The 17,602-nt window shown below is 35.6% G+C and overlaps 2 protein-coding genes and 1 long non-coding RNA gene across 4 annotated transcripts; 2 read left to right on the forward strand and 1 right to left on the reverse strand.

Moving 5' to 3' along the window:
- Positions 1–629: 629 nt before the first annotated feature.
- Positions 630–5,129, forward strand: LOC112569217. Its single transcript, XM_025246941.1, has 6 exons — positions 630–790; positions 2,251–2,280; positions 2,707–2,836; positions 3,080–3,174; positions 3,697–3,759; positions 4,094–5,129. The coding sequence occupies exons 1-6, from the start codon at positions 739–741 to the stop codon at positions 4,201–4,203; spliced, it is 480 nt and encodes a 159-aa protein (XP_025102726.1). The 5' UTR covers positions 630–738; the 3' UTR covers positions 4,204–5,129.
- Positions 5,130–7,219: 2,090 nt separating this feature from the next.
- Positions 7,220–13,574, reverse strand: LOC112568746. 2 transcript variants are annotated; one of them, XM_025246215.1, is made up of 8 exons: positions 13,256–13,574; positions 12,735–12,816; positions 12,390–12,521; positions 11,778–11,951; positions 11,485–11,550; positions 11,063–11,174; positions 10,182–10,318; positions 7,220–10,003 (listed from the first exon to the last, which is right to left on the reverse strand). In XM_025246215.1, coding segments are annotated over exons 2-8 (678 nt in total). In that variant the 5' UTR covers positions 12,790–12,816; positions 13,256–13,574; the 3' UTR covers positions 7,220–10,001. The 2 variants fall into 2 exon arrangements, with proteins under 2 accessions (XP_025102000.1, XP_025101999.1); XM_025246214.1 differs by having other exon boundaries at positions 11,485–11,553; positions 13,256–13,571.
- Positions 13,575–14,496: 922 nt separating this feature from the next.
- On the forward strand, positions 14,497–17,206 carry LOC112568464. The gene is made up of 4 exons (XR_003100104.1): positions 14,497–14,665; positions 14,971–15,339; positions 15,731–16,013; positions 16,799–17,206. It is a non-coding gene; the product is annotated as an uncharacterized LOC112568464 (long non-coding RNA).
- Positions 17,207–17,602: the final 396 nt, after the last annotated feature.

Here is a 17,602-nt window from a genome sequence, read left to right on the forward strand (position 1 = left end):
TAATTGACTGGAAGAAGTCGTCTGTAAGGAATACAGTAACACAAATTCATGAGTATACTACAGCAGTTTGTTGTACAAGAATAGTGGGAACATCGGAGCAAGTTTACCCCGGAAAAAAGCAATCATGCGTATCCGTGGCTGCCACATAATTGCTCATGCACCGGGGGGAGAGTCTTTAGAGCAGGGGTAACCAGCTTTTTTACACTTAGAGATACTTAAAAGGTAAGGAGTAATTTGAGGAACTACTCGTTTGATACAAACTTACTGAGTACTATACCCCATAGTATAGACAGGCCGGTGTCAACTTAACTTGCAGGCGACACGCATGGTACATGGGGGGGGGGGGGGGACCAGGTGTCCGCGGGTATCTTGTTGGCCACCCCTGCTCTAGAGTGTACCAGCCCGTAGCGCAAAAAAAAAGTTTTGCTTCAAAAGACTGGGGATTCAAAAGAGCAAGCGAATGTTCTATCAAGCACATTAGCTGTGATATAAAATTGTTTTTTTCCCCTCGTCCTTTACTTTCACCACCTTCCTTACCATCAGGTGCCCACGTGCACCGTGTTGGCCACGCCTGCTATAGAATGTACAAGCCAGTAGAGCAGGAAGTGTTGGGGTTTAAAAGACTGGGGATTGGATAGTGTGAACGACACTAACTCTGATATAAAACTGTTTTTTTCCTCGTCCTTCACTTTCTGCACTTTCCTTATCACCCACAGAATCTGCAGGTAAATTGTAATCATGATCGGCTCAAGCAAGCTAACGACCTACGTCCTGGCGAAACTATTCATAGGTATGTCAGTTAATTGTAACAAGAAAAATATCTTTCTAAAAACTTTTACAGTAATACGTACAATAACTTTGTTTCTGTGTTTTCATGTTTGAAGACATTTAATTTTATTGTTACAAAAGTTTGAGAGGAACTTTATTGCGATATTCGATACAAAGTCAAGGTTTTGTTACTTGAAAAAAAACATGCAAAAGTAATAAAGAATTGTCTTGTGAGGTATAAGTATCACACTGCTCGTACGCGTGCGTAAGAAATTCTTTAAATTTTCATATTTCTTTGTGTGAATGTGACACTACTAATGTTTGAGTGTTATAAGTTGGTCTTTTTTTTTGCATAAAAAAAAACTATTTATAATAAGACGTTTGTCGTCTCTTGTCCATTAAATTCTCGAACGATTGGTGTGGAACACATATCAACCTGATAAAGGACACGGAGAAGCCATTTAATCCCGTAGATAAACAACGGGCTACAGTAAAAGCACTTTTTAAAAAAAATAAATCCGAGGTCAGCTAAAGTTCCCACATTTTCGGGGATGGTATCCTGATACGTTTTATAGTAAGAGGACTTTTACTTCACCTGGCTGTGATAAAACACTGGCAGTTGTAAAGTGCAATGTGTGTTGACCTGATAAGCAGGTGACATAACAAAGTGGTGAAGACGACATAGTGCATGCATGTTCAACTGTCAATGGAAGTTTTAAAGTTGTGATGTCACCTGTTGGATTCGCCATAAACATTGTTTCTTCTCTTTATGTATCTCACTATGTCATGGTGGGATTTGGGTTCTTGTCGAAAGCAACACAATGATGAAAAAGTTGTGCAATAGCGTAAAAAAGAAAGAAGTTTATGATGTTGTTGGATGTTTGTAAGCTCTATGTTTGCATTTTCTAAAAATGAATTTCTTTGAAGTAATGTACCTTTTATTCCTGCAATGTCCTGCCCCATGGTGGGAACCGTAGTGAGCAAGTCGACTGACCCTAGCTCATGGGACGTAGCAGGTGACACTTCATACAAACAGCAGGAAGAAAGTAATGGCTGCACCTGTTTGTATAAACCTAACGGAAACTTTCTTCGCTTGCAATGCACCTCGCCCACACGCCATTCCCTCCTCCCCTCTTCCCCTCCATCCGTGGGCCTCTTCACCGTACTGTTTGCTTGACACCGGCCAACGTTTCTCAAAGTCCTTCCTCTTTCCTCTTATCTGTTATACTTCGAGTACTGCTGAATAGAAGGTCTTCACGCTTAATTGCTTATCTTTAGAGTGCAGGAGAAGTGCAATTTTATCCTAGAATTGTTGGCAACTGAAACATCTTCAGTTAGCATACATTCCCTTTTTACCTTTCTGTACACTTTTTTGAGATTATTTTGAAAGTCTCTTTTCGTTCGCAAAAGTACAAATTAAAACTTAGGAAAAGGAATGAAACTGAATGTGTTCACTCCACTGTGACATTTCGTATTTTACAGGATGCATCTGCTGGACCTCCTCCGTTTCAGGTGACCATTATAATGTCTTTAGCTTAATTGCATGTCTCTGTAAGGACTTATTAACAAGGAATGTAAAAATGCAATAACTTTATTATTTATGCATATGTTGCCAATAGCTACATGTACACAAGGTAACAGTCAAAAGTGACTGTAAACTATAACTAACCTGAAGGCAAGCTTAAAAAAATTTTTCAAAAGAAGTTTTTTTCTGTTTTTATAATTCATTGATTTCCTTTATTATTTAAAGTATAACTAATTCATATTTTCGTTCCCTTTTAAAAAGCTGTGTAATTTTTAGTTTATAACTGAAAAAATATTATAGATTTTGTCTTGGTAGATAGGAGTATTTTTTGTCATTAATCACTTTCGTTCTTTTCATCCACTTACTCGCTTTGTGTTTTTCTCTTACCTCGCTTACCTTAACTCAATAAACAGGTCAAGGATGTAACACCACAGAACTGTCTACTATACGTGGATGTATAGTGTCGTACGGTACTCAGTTTCCCTCCTACTTCGGCACAGGAGGAACCTGCAATCATACCCTCATGACACAAGAAGTGTGCGGGTAAGTAACTGGCAAAGTGTGCCCATAGTTTGCTAATCTGAGAGTAAATGTGTCTGTGCGTGTGTGTGTGTGTGCGCGTGCGTAGGTTTGTCTTAAGTCTATATTCATGATTAGGGTCTATATTCATGATTGGGATACCCCTGCAATTTTTCCTTTGTATAAAGATATGGTTGTTTGATGTTTATTCACCTACACAGACTTGTATATATGTTGCTAGCTGATTTATTCTTGTTGTATATGCAGCAAATATGGGAGCATCGTTACGTGTGTGAACGGCGCCAGTCTGTCCACAACAACATGCAGACCCTATATGGTTTCCCGGATGGACAGCGAGCTTGGTACAGTTGTAGTGTTTTATATAATTTTTTTAATTAAATACAAATGTTCTTTGTAGTTTGAATCCTTTGTTTAGTCTTTATTTAAATATTTTATTTTTAAAATATAATATTTCTCCTGCACAATAGAACGACGCCTTTTTGTTAATCCTCAGATGATATAAAGCAAGGTTAGGTTTCATTGATTGACCCTCATAAATTGAATGTTTATAAAAAAAAACTTTGGTGAGGGGAGTGAGGAATACGCTCGTTTCCTAGTGGTTAGCGCGAAAATCACACCAAATACACTTTTATTACTTTAGTTACTCCATGACTAAATCAAAAATTGTATTTTCTTTGTAAATTCATTAAAATCTTCTTGAAATTAAAATTATTACAATTATTATTTAAAGTATTATTTTTTAATAATGGTATGAAATAATGACATGTTTTGTTATTGTAGTTTTCAGTAAATATAAAAAGAAATTTTAGTATAAATATGAAATTATTTGAGGAGCTAAATTGTCTCTGATTCTTTTCTGACAGGCATTCCATGTAAGGTGAACGACTTTGCTGTGACCTGTACAAGTGCTCCAAAAATCAACGAAGGTACGAATTCTGAGCCCTGATTTCTTCTTATTTGAACAATTACTAAATATAAGTCTAAAAAAATTTGTATGATATGTTAAAACTAATATATTTATTTGTATAGAATGTAAGGATTTCTTGCTTATTAAATGTCTTCCTGCATTAATCTGTGAAATTTTTTTATATCTTTGAGAGTTACTGAATTCCTATTGTTGGAAGCTTTATAGAATGCTGTTAAGTGGTGGAAAGATAATTAGGATTTTAGGTTCCTATCTGCTCATCCTTTTGAGTACTTGCCTTTATAAGTATGATCGGAAATTACTTATTTCTCTGCACTTTTGCCTGTTTGTATCAGGTTCAGGTGGTGCAAGCTACCTCCGAAGCACTGGCGTTCCCGTGATCTTTGTCGCCATGGTTACCCACGTGATTCTAGCCGTCTTTGTCTTCCCTGTGAGGAATTCTTAGAAGTCCAGCTAATTGAGCAACACTTGATTGTCCAGAGTTTGGCTGTGATTACTGTATTTTTTTTATTCCTTTCCTTTCTTCTCTTCAAACGTTTGCATATCGAAGTGCATGTCCGCAGACCTCTTGCTATAGGTCACCAATTAGGCACAAAAAAGTCGTTATATGTAGATATTTCACAGCTTATTCGTACATAATTTAATTATGTATGCTCTTTATATGATGCTAATAATTTTGATCTCGCTGTTGATTAACAGTATTTTACCGGATTTAGTGTCCTCGTGTTTTATTTTCTTTCTCAAATGCTCATAAATGTTTTATACTTGTAAATTGGAAATTTTGGGGGCAGCTATGTAAACTGTGTTTCCCTTTCTCTCTGCATAACATATTTTACAGGCATTGTGTGTAGGATTTTTATGTAATTACAGCCTTTATTATGATTAAACAGGCACGTTTGTGATAAAATCACATAGACAAAAATCCAGCAAAGGAAGTGAATTTCTGAAAACCAGGGTTAGAAACTGTTCACAGGCACACACATTAATATTGGATGAAATGTATCTTACGATCATGCACTCCAACACACAAATATTACGGCCCCCCTCTAAGGACAACAGATCAACCCTGTTAACCACAATAATATTTTCCAATATTGACTGCAAAGGTGACGACATATTTTACTGGGATATCAAGGCTGGACAGTTATTTCTCAACATCAGAAGAAAAAAATGAATAGACAGTGTGCTTGCTCTCATTTGTATCAATATTTACAGTGTATCATTAATTGATGTCTCTTGCTCTCATTCATTCGAATTCTGATTTTGGATTTTCAAATTTTTTATTAGTTGTCTTTATGAAGCTTGTAGTAGGAAACAGCCTATAAATACTGTAATTTTTATTCTATTTGGAGTAAACTTTATGTACTGTGAGTCACATATTGTGTTTTCTTTCCTCGCTTCATCCGTGTGTAATGTTGTGTACAGTGTAGAGAAGTACTAGTAATGGAGACATTTAGTAGTGGAGACAGGGCTTTTCCATTCCAAAAGAAAGCTACAAAAAGATTGTTTTAACATGAATCTGTTTATTTACACCACTCGTGTTGAATTTGGGTTACACGGTCTTTCAGGACTTCCACATGTGAAACAAATGCAGAAGGCACATACATTGAACAGACTACAAATTTCATCGCGATCATATTTGCACACACACACACACACAAACACAAACACAAACACAAACACACACTCTCTTTCTCTTGCATAAAACAGTTCGATTTTTAACAAAGAGTAGTCGGGCTCAAGTTTTTGCCTAGTGACATTTTCATACACATACATTTGTAATTCGGTCACCGAGCATCTTATGTTACAGGTAAGAAAGGGGAATAACACTGGCCTGTGAGTTCTTGAATGAGTTTTCTCCCTTAAATTATGAGATTCTCCCATCGCTGACATGTTTTCCCCTGAGCTGCATTGGAGTTATTAGATTTAGGGTGTTACAACCCCGACCACTAGCATATATAGCAGACAACCATAATTGTTCATTCTCTTGTTACAAGTCAAGTGTGTGTAGATACTATTTTTCAGAGCTACATATTCAAGTGTTTTGATTGGTAAGGAAGGTTCTCTCCCTTTGACTGGTGATATATGAGTCGTGATCGTCTTACAGGTTCAAATCTTTCAAGGGTCTGATGTTTTTTTTTTTTTTTTTTTTTTACATTTAACATGAAACACGAAACAAGTAAAGAGAAGGAATAAAAAAATCTTAATAGCAATAAAAGTGACATTATTTATATTAACCGGTTTCGTCTAGTTTAACTGTTCCTACAAGCACGAAGAGCAGTACATTAAATTTTACCATCATTATTGTATTGCATTTACGTTTAAATGTAGTTTTTCTGGTGAAATGTGACTATGTGGATACCAGTAATCTCCTGATGATTTTATCCATTACTTGATTATTGATTGATTTATTCTAAACTAATTTCCCTAACGTGTGTTCTTTGTAAAGTATGAGTATACCCATGGGTTTGGAATATGGGGCTATTCGAGTTCACTCTATTCTTCTTCTTCTTCTAGCTGCTGATTTACAGTAAAGTACCTGACTTCATGTCTTTTTTTCTATTTTCTTTCTTAAAGAGTTCCAGGCTTTGAAAACAGACATTTCTAAATATGCTATACTGACACACACTGACACACACACACACACCGAGACATAGAAGTAATTACAGTAGGTCAGTCTTTTGAACCGTTCAAAGTACATAAATTCAAATCCAATGATGTCTCAATATCTCCCAATATTTACTAGAAAGGTGACAATATATGATGTAGATACTGTGCTGTCAGTAATTTATTAAAATTAGAGGAAAAAATCGCATTTTAAAGGTAAGCAGTGTGTTTGCTTTCATCTGTATCAATATCTTGAGTATAAGTTATGGATTAAAATACTTTTGTCTATTGGGATTTGAAGTTCAGATTTTTAATATTTTGTATTAGTTTAAGGAAGCTTGCAGTTCAAAATAGATTATACATGTTATTTTCGGTTTGTGTGGAATAACGTTCCTGTACTCTGCAGTATATCTTGTTTCTAAGTGCATGTCACCGAAGACAAGTTACATTCCTGTTCCACCATCACCATTTATGAGAGAAATATATAACACATATTTAAATGGTTCCTTTATGCCAACAGCAATTTTACTTGTACAAAATGAGAGCTTTGTTATTGAAAAGTAAGTAAAGGTGATTATTATTTTAACAAATTACGAAGAGAAAAACTAATTAGTTTATGTACATGGTGTGTGTATAGAATGTCGATATTTCATGCTTAGTTTTTGTTTTGCTGTATTATATACCCATGTACATGTATATATAGGGAAGGTACCTTTCGATACAAATTCCATTAAGTTACATTTTTCTCTCTCTTTGTGTTTGTCTCTCTATGATATGGATTTTAAATACGATCTCACATCAAACACACTATTAGATATCCGTTTCAGAGGGAGCGAAAAGGAATAAACAAGTCCAAACGTATTCATAAATTTAATGCATCACACACACATATAGATATATAAAATGTTAGCATCAATCATAATAGCACTCCGTTAATTTTACATTAAAAACAACATATTTAGATGATTTTTCTCCTCACCTAAGAAGTCAAGGAGACTTCCAAAAAAATTTTATAGTCTCCCTTGGCCTTCTAGGGATTTTAAGCAACCAAGAGCAGAAGATGAATTTTACAAAATAAGTATGCTTGATACAAGAAATATGTCAGCTCTAGAAGTGTACAAACATGCAATTCGCAGCTGCGTGCCTTGGTAAAATTAAAGATGCTCATAAAATAGTATCTACAAACTTATTTGTGGAAAGAAGAATTACATTATCCTTTGTAAACAAAATTTCATTTTGAAATCCATATACACACAATTTAATCTGTACTCTCTTCTTTCATGAAAGTACGTGGGATGTACCACAAAGGAAACACTTTACAGCAAGTAAGGTTCGTGGACAAATTAAAGCTCCAAACTAGATTCCATTATTTACGAGGATCTGACTATTTTGGAGACATTTGATATTAAAGCTTAGAGAAAATTATCACCTGTATTGTAAAGGTAAGCTATGACTGTACAAAGATGACTTTGAATACATGAAATAAAATTCTCGTCACATTGATTTTGATATTTTATGAAGGAAAACCTTTCAGAAAGATGAATTTTTAAACACTAACATTTCATCGACCATTTTGTTTGAAAAGAACAGTTCTTGACTGTTTTCAGTAACCTGTCCCGTTATGTCAGAGAAACTTGAGTGCTAGTCCAGTGTGTCAAGACTTACAACACACTTTTCCCACTCTAGTAATTGCTAGAAAGTTTAACGAAACATCCAGCGACTGTTACTAAGTTTCTTAAAATCTCACAGTGTGGATGAGCTCATATTTTATTAATTGAGGAGGTCATGACACAACGACAATTTATGAACTGTGTTACAGTGTTATGACTGTGTTATGACATTGTGCCTAGAGATTAATAACTAGAATTCTGATTTGTCACTGGACATTCCTGATGAAAGAAGGCTAGCTTGTAATTCAGAATGATATTGCTGTAATTGATACACCTCAAATAAAATAAAGCAACTCGAGCCTAGCAAAATTGACCTAAGCCTTTTCCACAAAGATAAACATTTCACGGGGTCATTAGGTACACGTACACTGACAAACTCAAGGAAATGTAACTAACACACATGAACGTAAACAGTGTGCGAGGAGAAAGCCTTCTGGAAAATTACATTAGATATGTTGTTTAGTTGTTATAAGCAACATTAGATGGTTGATGTCAATTAAAATTTATACAATTTAAAATACATTTAACAGGAAATATGGGCTTCGTAACATCCCCTTTCTCGCTGAATATACTTTCTTTTGGTATGCCTGTTCCTTCTATCTATTTGACAAGCAATTATAAGCTTGATTTAAAAAAATTTCCTATATATAAATATACACAAATATATTAATATGCCGATATGTGTTTACACTTTTCAAAGAAAGAAACCTGATTTTTTATAATTTCGATATCGTAGGATGTTTACATAATAAAGCAGTGGGGCGCACCTTGTTGGCCTAAGCCTTTTTACGAAGACCGCCAAAATTGAACACGATTCCGTCAAGATCTTTGTTCCTGTACAGTAAGACCAAATGTAGGAGACTTGGCCAAAATAGATGTCCTTGGCATTTCTGCTCGTGAATTTAGGTTGTTTACAAGCTCTGTGTCTAGTTTTATTTCAATATCAATCGCTTGTTCTACTTCAGTCGGCCTAAGCCTATTTAGCATGGAGTCTTGTGATCGGCTTAGAGGGGTACAGTGACCTACAGATAAACAAGCTGGCATACAGGGAGAACACAGACAAGGATTTTTTTTTTTAGAAAAAAGTTATTAGAAACACATCATACAAATTGATACACACTTAAGGTGAAGCATTATACAGTGTTAGACATGCTACTGGCTATATATTTATATAAGACGAGATAGAAAGGAAGAGCATAAGCACACAGCTAGACAGAACTTAAGAATACATCGTAATAATCTTTTCAAAAAAGGAGATGCAAAAAACTATGCTGAGATAAACTACATAAAAGATCTTTAACACACGCTATTATAATAGTTCATAAGATAAATTTTAACATAAAATACTACAGTTGAACTAATGGTTTTGTTCTCTTGTCTACATTATTTTCTGGAGTCAGTATCACATTCGCACGCACTCACAGACATATATATACATACCACAAACAAATTTAACGAACACGCCATACCTTCACCCCCTTCTTAATCTACACTTTCCACTCAACCATATATGCATGCATTCGTAGTCCAAATATCTGGAACATATTTACATACGTAATTTCTAAAATTAGTAACTTTAAATACATTTTATAATCGTAGAGAAGGAATTCACTTTTAAGTGTACAATCAATCAAATCTAAACTGAAATAGTAAACAACTCGATTGAGTCATAAACAAAATTCTTTACCGAGTATGTTTGACAGCAAGTCTTGTAGCACTACATCACGGTACGCATTGAAACTTTCACTGAAAAAATGTATAATTCATTTTCTCAATCGCAGGCTTTAGCAAATCTGAAATCAACTTTCATGTCATGTGTATAATTACGCAAGAAGGAATAAAGCAAGTCGTATCCAGGTGCACGGTGATATCTGGTGACACTGAGAGACGTCCCCGTCTGCAGCATGACCTCACCGACGACATGGAGTGGACAGCATTCCTTTCATTTCTATCGATGTGATTCTGCTTCTGCAACAAAGCATAATATGCAGGTTTTTTAAAAAATAAAAACATTTACTTTTCTATTAACACATTAAACACATTACAGGCTTAACACATGATTACGTGCATCTAAACCGTGCACCCTTTCCCTCACACACACACACACGCTAATACATAGGTTAGCAATAATTACAGGAATACTTACACTCTTGTTCCCAAAGTATCTTATCCGGAGTCGTTGTTTGATTTACTGTATTGTTGGGATTCAATGCAATTTCAGCGTCATGACCGTCTTTTTTAACTTCCTTCTTCCGCATCTTCCTAAAGGCTTTAAAAATCACTCTGGAAACAGGAGATAAGCGTTATTAAAAAGAAGAAAGTGAGTACACGTGTATGCGAAATTTCTAAACACTTGTTATATCTCCTCAGTGCATTTACATGGTCTTCATTGTCTTTAACTTTGCTCTTTTAGAACAGCTCTAAGGTTTAGAAACGTGTAACTAGCCCCAGGAAGAATCAGGAGCACATGTAACTACATGGGTCTGCGTCTGTATCTCAAGAAAACCTTAGTGGTCTTTTCATTCACCCTGATGAAAGTAAACAACAACCTGGTGATCAGAAGACCTCCAAAATCTGCGGCACTACTTTCAGTCAAGAGCTATTTACATAAGTATGTGGAGGAATGTTTCATGGAGATTTACTGTTTTGGCTAGTCCATAAGTATTTCAAATCGCACATCGCTGATGTTCCATTTTAAGACCCAAGATTTCAGTCTTTGGTCATTTACAATGGAAAGTGGAGTTTGGTGAAAAACAAACTTTACTACAGGTAGTAGAAAAGTAAAGGTGATGTATTTGTCAGCTTATGTTGGTCAAATTTAGTTCCTTTGTCCAAATTATCCTCTTTCGAAAATACCAAAAACAGTTCTGGGCGAAAGAAAAATCTCCAGGTGGCCTTAACATATTCTATTTTGCTTTTAATCGAACCAAATACAAATGTTTTGAAAAAAAGTTTATAAGAAAACATTCATAAGAATGTGAAAGGTTGACAATAGGGTCCAAGCAAAGAGATGTAAGTAGAACTAACTTTCTTTTGTAGCAACAGATCCCAATGCTAAGAATCATCATGGTTAAGCAAACGCTGACGGCAATAACTGTCTTAGTCATGTGTTTATTTTCTTCGGAAATCATAGAAGTATCTGAAAAATAAAGCCAATAAATCCGTGATGCTAGAGAAATTAAATAGTTATGTTTATTCGTGATACATTTCCCTATATTGATTAATTGTAAAATTGTCATCTTTCCAGCACACATTTCTTTACATGTGATAGGAAAAAATTGGAGTTTATACCACATTTTATTTTCCACTGTAGGCTACTTCACTTCTCAACCTTAAATTCCTTATCACTTGCATCACATAGTCCCTTTGGAAAATTGGTTGCACTTAATATTACGTTTGTTATAGCCTTCGTCAAACTCAGAAAAATTGTCAGTCCCCATCTTACTCACCATTTTGAAAGTTTGTGTCATTTTTCTTGTAGATGCTTTTATTCAGTTCGGATGACGATCTCTGCCCTTCTGACGAGAAGGTAAATGGTTGAATTTTACAAATCTATTATCCTAAATTTGTGTGCATAATTTCTCTAGCATAATAAAAGAGTCAACTTTACAAATGGCATAAGAAAGCTGCTATACATTTTTTATACTGGACCTTAGCATAGGCAAAAGTAGATATGATATTTATTCTTATGAATTTTGACTTAAATGTTAACTTAAAATCGATGGTCTACTCTCTTACTTACTTTGAGCACGCATGCAGGGAATAGCTTTTTCGTCGTCGGAAAGTTTAAGTTCTCCCCTGGCTGTACAAGGTAGGGTGATCAAGAAATTGGAATCGTTTTCTTTACCGCAAGTGTAGTTTCGTGCTGTTTCGCATTTGTAATATCCAACAACATAAGACATTTGGGCAACAGTTTCTGAAACACATGAACAACATCAGGTTAGTAACTGAATTTAAAATGTGGTCACTTGCACGAATGTGTATTGTCTTCTTTATATTAGGTCTGCAACAAAGTATTGTACGCATAGTAAGAAAACCATATCATAGTAAAAAAACCATATCATGTTATGATGTTAATCGAACGGACTTATGAGCTGATTCGTTGCTGATATTCCCTACATTTTGTAGAGCAGTAACAGGTTCTGTTCGCACAAAGACTAGATATGATTTACTATAATAACAATGTGGGTAGGGGTTTTGGCCATAAAAATAATGTAAAATTTATTTCAACATAAAGGAATATGAAATATTTTCATGCGCTGTTTCTATTATTTAACCTTATGTTCCTTTCCTAGAGAAAAGTGGAAGGGTCAAATCAAATCACAAACTACAAGTTAAAAGTACGTTGTTTTACCTTCCTCTCCTGTAGAGGAAATCAGGTAGAGGGTAAACGACCTTCTTTTTTCCACAGATTCGTCTTTGATCTTGCACTGGACTTCCTGGATGCAGTTTTCGGAAGTATACACTTTACACTCGTTTTCATTACCTTGGAGAGTTAAAAAGAATGCATGTAAATCCTTTGAGCAGAACATCGTATTCATAGTTTCTATTTTTAACTTTCTTTGTTCGGTAGTCGTTAGGGTCCCTGATAAAATAGTGGCCTTACAATTACTGCAATATTAAGTATAATGTTAGTGAGAACAGGTCGCTTAAAAGAATAAAACCTTATTCTACCAAACACGTATAAATATATCCTTACCTTGCGCCAGGAATGTAGGTAAGAGGAATGCAAGGAGAACAACACATTTTTCCATGTTTTAGCCACAAACGCTTTGCAAAAGCTGTAACACATACATAAGCAGTGATGGCAGTGATAGTAGACAAAGGTTTTGTACAGTAAAAGCAGATATTGGTCTGTTGAAATAAAAGATATTTTCGAATTCTGAAGTTGATACCAATATTTTGTATACTGCTTTCTATGATCAACAGTTAACCAAAAAACAATTATTCATAAAGACACGTTCATTAACGTGCTAATCCAAAATGCTTATCATTTAAGTATAAATATATTTTGTGTTGAATTCCTTAGGCAATCATAAGTTATAAATACTAAAGAATGTATTGAAAATTATTTGCCCTTATTAGCTTTCAATTTTATTATTTAAAAAATGAGGCAAAAGGTGTTAAAAATGATGATATCTAGCAATCCTTTATGTAATAGCGCTACAGGCTACTTCATTATTGCATCATTCATGTGTCAACATTATTGTTCTAGTTTACCTTGATATGGCACACACGTCTGAAGACTGTTTGAAACAAATTCAATCTTTTATTTCCTCTTCGATTTTTGTTTTGTTCTCAAATTGACTTGAAAGTCACAATTGTTGCTGTAGAACAGCTATTCCCCTCATCACAATTTAAGAAGAGCTCATAGCCTCAGACATGATATCCAAAGGTGGCAGGACTCAGTAGGGCTTAAGCCTGAATTTCTGGTTCTCTATCTACACTGCGCAATCTACTAATATAACGTTACAACTAACGGGTTTCACAGGCAGGTGGAGCCACTTCTTGTGGTCTACCTGTCGCTCACCAGTTCGTCACCGACGTAGAGATGACTAGACCGCGACAAGCGCTAGCACCTGTGCACTTACACCTGAGGGCGGGCCTAAGCCATGAGATGACTAGAACACAAAGGTGCACCCTGAGCGAAGCTAGGTGACAACTATGAATCTTCTGCCACAAAGTCGAGTGGACCACACCGGGAACAATAGTTCAGAAGTGGTGTTGCCCAAAAAACTTTCTCTCTGTGTACTTCTGAACAGCTGTGACTGATGTTCATAAATTTATTTATGATGCTACTTACTAAAGGTTCTCCACTCTCAGCTTGTAGACGATAAATTTCAATGAAATACTTTTTAAGTACATCTTAATTGAACACTCTGTATGCAGCTTCATGTCTGCTCTGCTCGTGGTGCAACCTTTTGGTGACTGTCTAGCATTTGTTTACATTCGTCCCAGGCAGCTTCAGATATTTTTGCATGGATTTGTTACTCAAGACTTGTTTTACAAAATCAGTCTAGAAACTCGTAGTACAATTGTTCAAAATAGTGCACTCACTTTAATTACAGTATTGTATTTGCTCAAGATCGCTGTCCGTGAATAATGTCATCTTAAATTCTCTTTGTATTTGTCAGCTGTTCTAAATGTTTGCCATTCGTCCCGCTGTCTCTGCTTTAAATCACACAAATCTCTTTATGTCGCAAACACTGATATTAGTATAATCTTTTATAATATAAATAAAATCTTTTAGACACTGTTTCGCTAGTTTGTTTGCCTTAAGTTGCCCAAGGTGCTACATATTCACAATAGCTTTGAGGTTTTCTCCTGCAGCTCCTGCTCCTTCTCTTTTTCCTGCTCCTCCTCATCATCATCATCGTCAGTGTGTCTCGTGTGACGCACATGAAACTTAACAGGGAAAATGTTTTCTTCCTGTATCTTGTTATCAGTGAATTTTAGTTCCTTTTAGTTTCATTATTTTCATAGCTTGGCGACGCTTAGCTCCAACAAGCAAATTATTAAATAATACATTAAATGGCATAGTAAGAATCATGTGGAAATCAACTACACCTTTATACATTTTTATATTCATAGTCGTGGCGATGTTAATTGATTGCTCACAACAAGAAACATGTAAGTGTATATTGCTTCCTTGAGTCGTTGCATTTAAGTGTGTTTAAGTCCTATTATTAGTTTTACAAAGAAAACTATGATCGTTATCTTGCCTTTTCTTTGCTTTTTTATGTCTATATTAAAGTTGATTCTTGGTTCCGCGTCTTTTTTCCATACATCTATCAAAGTTAACATTGCTTTTATATTGCTGATGCGATGGATAGATGGCAGAATGGAATATATATATAGAATTGATTTTTCTTTCTGAAATACATTTTTTAAAAAATCTTTTTTAATCAACATCAAGAGCGTAATTTTTTTTTCAGGTGCAGTTTTGCATTTTTACAACATGGACCAAGAAACCATTAATGTCTTTGAAGACAAATTTGCGAAAGTGACATTTGGGATAAATGTGTCAGCGACTTGTGATCCAACTAATCAGTCCTATCAAATAGCAGTAAACACGAGAACAAACTCTGGCAGCCAGGAATATGATGGAACTATTGTCTTCTGGAAAGACACGTGCACTGGCACATTAGATAAATTTGTGAGATGCATCAGTCAGGCAGGTCCAGCAGAGCTCTACAGGAGATTTAACCGATCTCACGTGGCCATCGAGTGGAAATGGAGGGTGAGAGATGTTAAGTCTGGACAGTTTGAGACCACGCAAAAGGAACTGAAGCTTAGGGTTTCTTGTAAGTAAATACGTTATCTCCATCTTGAGTAGATTTCTTTTCATTGCTTTATGACTATCTCTTTTAACTCATTCTTATGTGCAAACCCTCTGACACATTCACTTTTTCTCTCATCCACGAAAACTCGTCATTTTGAACTCCATTAATAATATTAAATTGAAATGCAGGCTGAAGTAGTTCAAGCTTTTGTAAAGTTATAAATGTTATAATCTGTAAAAGGTTAAAGGTGTCTGAAGTTATTAGAGGAAGAGGTAGTCCCATAGAGAATTCTCTCTCATTATACCATTTTTTTAGGATAAAGAGATATTAGTGCATAAAGCTGGGATAATGCATTGTCTACATGTGTGCGTATGTGTGTCTTATTCTCTCTATGTGTTGTTTATATTTACAGACCCACCGCGAGTCACGAGTCTGACTGTGGATGGACATGAAACTGGCGGAAGTTTTCCTCCTTAGCGAGGGTCAAGAAGTCAACATCTTTTGTTTGTTTGACAAAGGCAATCCTCCGCAAAACTTCTCCTTGCTTGATGAAACCGGAAACCGACTAAACGCTGTTAGAGATGAACGACATCTCAACTACTCCGTCAGAGTCCAGTGCAAAGACCACTGGCCAACCATCCAATGTGTAGGAAACAACTCGGAGCAGAACAAATCTGTGTCCTTCATGGTCAAGTGTAAGCAGCAATCACCTGCACAAAATCAGCTTTGACGAGAGATTAAATGTGTGCGAGAGCTGTCTGTGTGTGCATGTGTGAAACTGTATCCTTATATCCACAACTTTGTGCACGTACATTAGCGTAGGCCTGCTTACAAATCATCTGTTCTTCTGGGAAATAGGTACATAAACATGTACGAATAACTAACGAGAAAGCAAATTTTAAGAATTCTATTTTTTATTAAGAATTTCTGTCAAATTCGTCTCTCATGATTATCGTCGGCTACATAAATCAGAGAACTAAAAGATGACGACGATGACGACGACGATGATGATGATGATGATGAAACCATAAGTGAACTAGTTACTAAATTATTGATCTTTGAAATTTCAAGAAAGGAACCGAAAACCAGCTCTACCCAGCCAACAGCTATGGCCTAATTTTTCAGGGAAGTGTAAGGGCGGCGGAAGGCCGCTTAATTAGATTAGGTTCAGCTTTTCTGTTGATGCGCCCCATATAATAATACACCTTTTATGATTAATTGGTTATCTAGCCATTTCTATTTGTTTTTTTTTTTCATAATAATCACTATAATTTTGAATATCAGATTATTCAATTTGCAGCATGTTGATGTGTTTCAAACAGTTGAAGTGGGAAAGATTTCCAAAAGTGGCCTGTTCAGATTGCCATTATGAACATTTTGATTAATTGCAAAATCAAGCATCTCTAAAATCAGCAAATATTTGTGTCAAAGTACATGTAATATTTTTGAAGACTAGTTTCTTTTTTTTTAACTTTTGCAGGTCGCCCTCAGTTCATTTCGAAGGCCCAAAGGTCGTGGAAGGCGCAAAATATGATAGCTGGATATTTAATATAAAAGCTCACACACGAGAAATAAAGAAATGCTTCTTGACATGTTTGTCGCTTGGAGAAAATTCAAACACAGAAGTGAACTGCGACGTAACTGGTGACCCACCAGAACTACTGTTAATTATTTCCCTTGATAAGCAGGAGAGCGCCAAGGGAGGCCAATGGACACTAATACTACATAATGAAATGGGTTCTCAGACACATTACTTTTCAACATCGCCTCACGTGACATCACACCCGCAAGTAAGTATTGTACACCATAACTCCCTTAATTAAATAAAGGTTTTAGGTATTGCTAAAATAAAGTAATAGCACAGAAACTCAAATTTATCTGTTTATGAGAAGCAGAGAAGATATGATCAAAAAAATTCTCTCATCTTATAAAATAAAACTAGTTTCATAATATTCTTTACTTTATGACATCGTTTTGTAGCTAAAATGATTTAAAGAAATATACAAGGCTACAGTTGATAAAAGAAAAAATAAGAAGTTCCAGAAACATTCGATCTTTGGGAAGTGAGGTGTAAAATGCTTACTTTCTTATTGTGACCAGCTTTATATATGTTGAGGTCAAATGGGACAGAAAGGTGCACCACACGGGTATCAATCCAAAAGGTGTACCACACAGGTACCAATCCAACCAGTACGCGCGCTATGCTCTTCATGCCGATTTTCTTACCACGTGACTTTCGTTCAGGACTGGCAGACTACAGTAAAACGAAATCCCACGAAAAAAA

This window comes from Pomacea canaliculata, linkage group LG7 (genome assembly GCF_003073045.1).
Source record: "Pomacea canaliculata isolate SZHN2017 linkage group LG7, ASM307304v1, whole genome shotgun sequence".
NCBI lineage: Eukaryota > Metazoa > Mollusca > Gastropoda > Architaenioglossa > Ampullariidae > Pomacea > Pomacea canaliculata.

Excerpts from the sequence above, each read along its gene's own strand:
- LOC112569217 (XM_025246941.1), top strand. The coding sequence starts at position 739 with ATGATCGGCTCAAGCAAGCTAACGACCTACGTCCTGGCGAAACTATTC. Across the intron at positions 791-2,250 it reads CCTGGCGAAACTATTCATAG|GATGCATCTGCTGGACCTCC; the intron begins GTATGTCAGTTA and ends CGTATTTTACAG. Across the intron at positions 2,281-2,706 it reads CTGGACCTCCTCCGTTTCAG|GTCAAGGATGTAACACCACA; the intron begins GTGACCATTATA and ends CTCAATAAACAG.
- LOC112568746 (XM_025246214.1), bottom strand. The coding sequence starts at position 12,789 with ATGGAAAAATGTGTTGTTCTCCTTGCATTCCTCTTACCTACATTCCTG. Across the intron at positions 11,554-11,777 it reads TCCCTGCATGCGTGCTCAAA|AAGGGCAGAGATCGTCATCC; the intron begins GTAAGTAAGAGA and ends CCTTCTCGTCAG. Across the intron at positions 11,175-11,484 it reads TGACACAAACTTTCAAAATG|ATACTTCTATGATTTCCGAA; the intron begins GTGAGTAAGATG and ends TTTATTTTTCAG.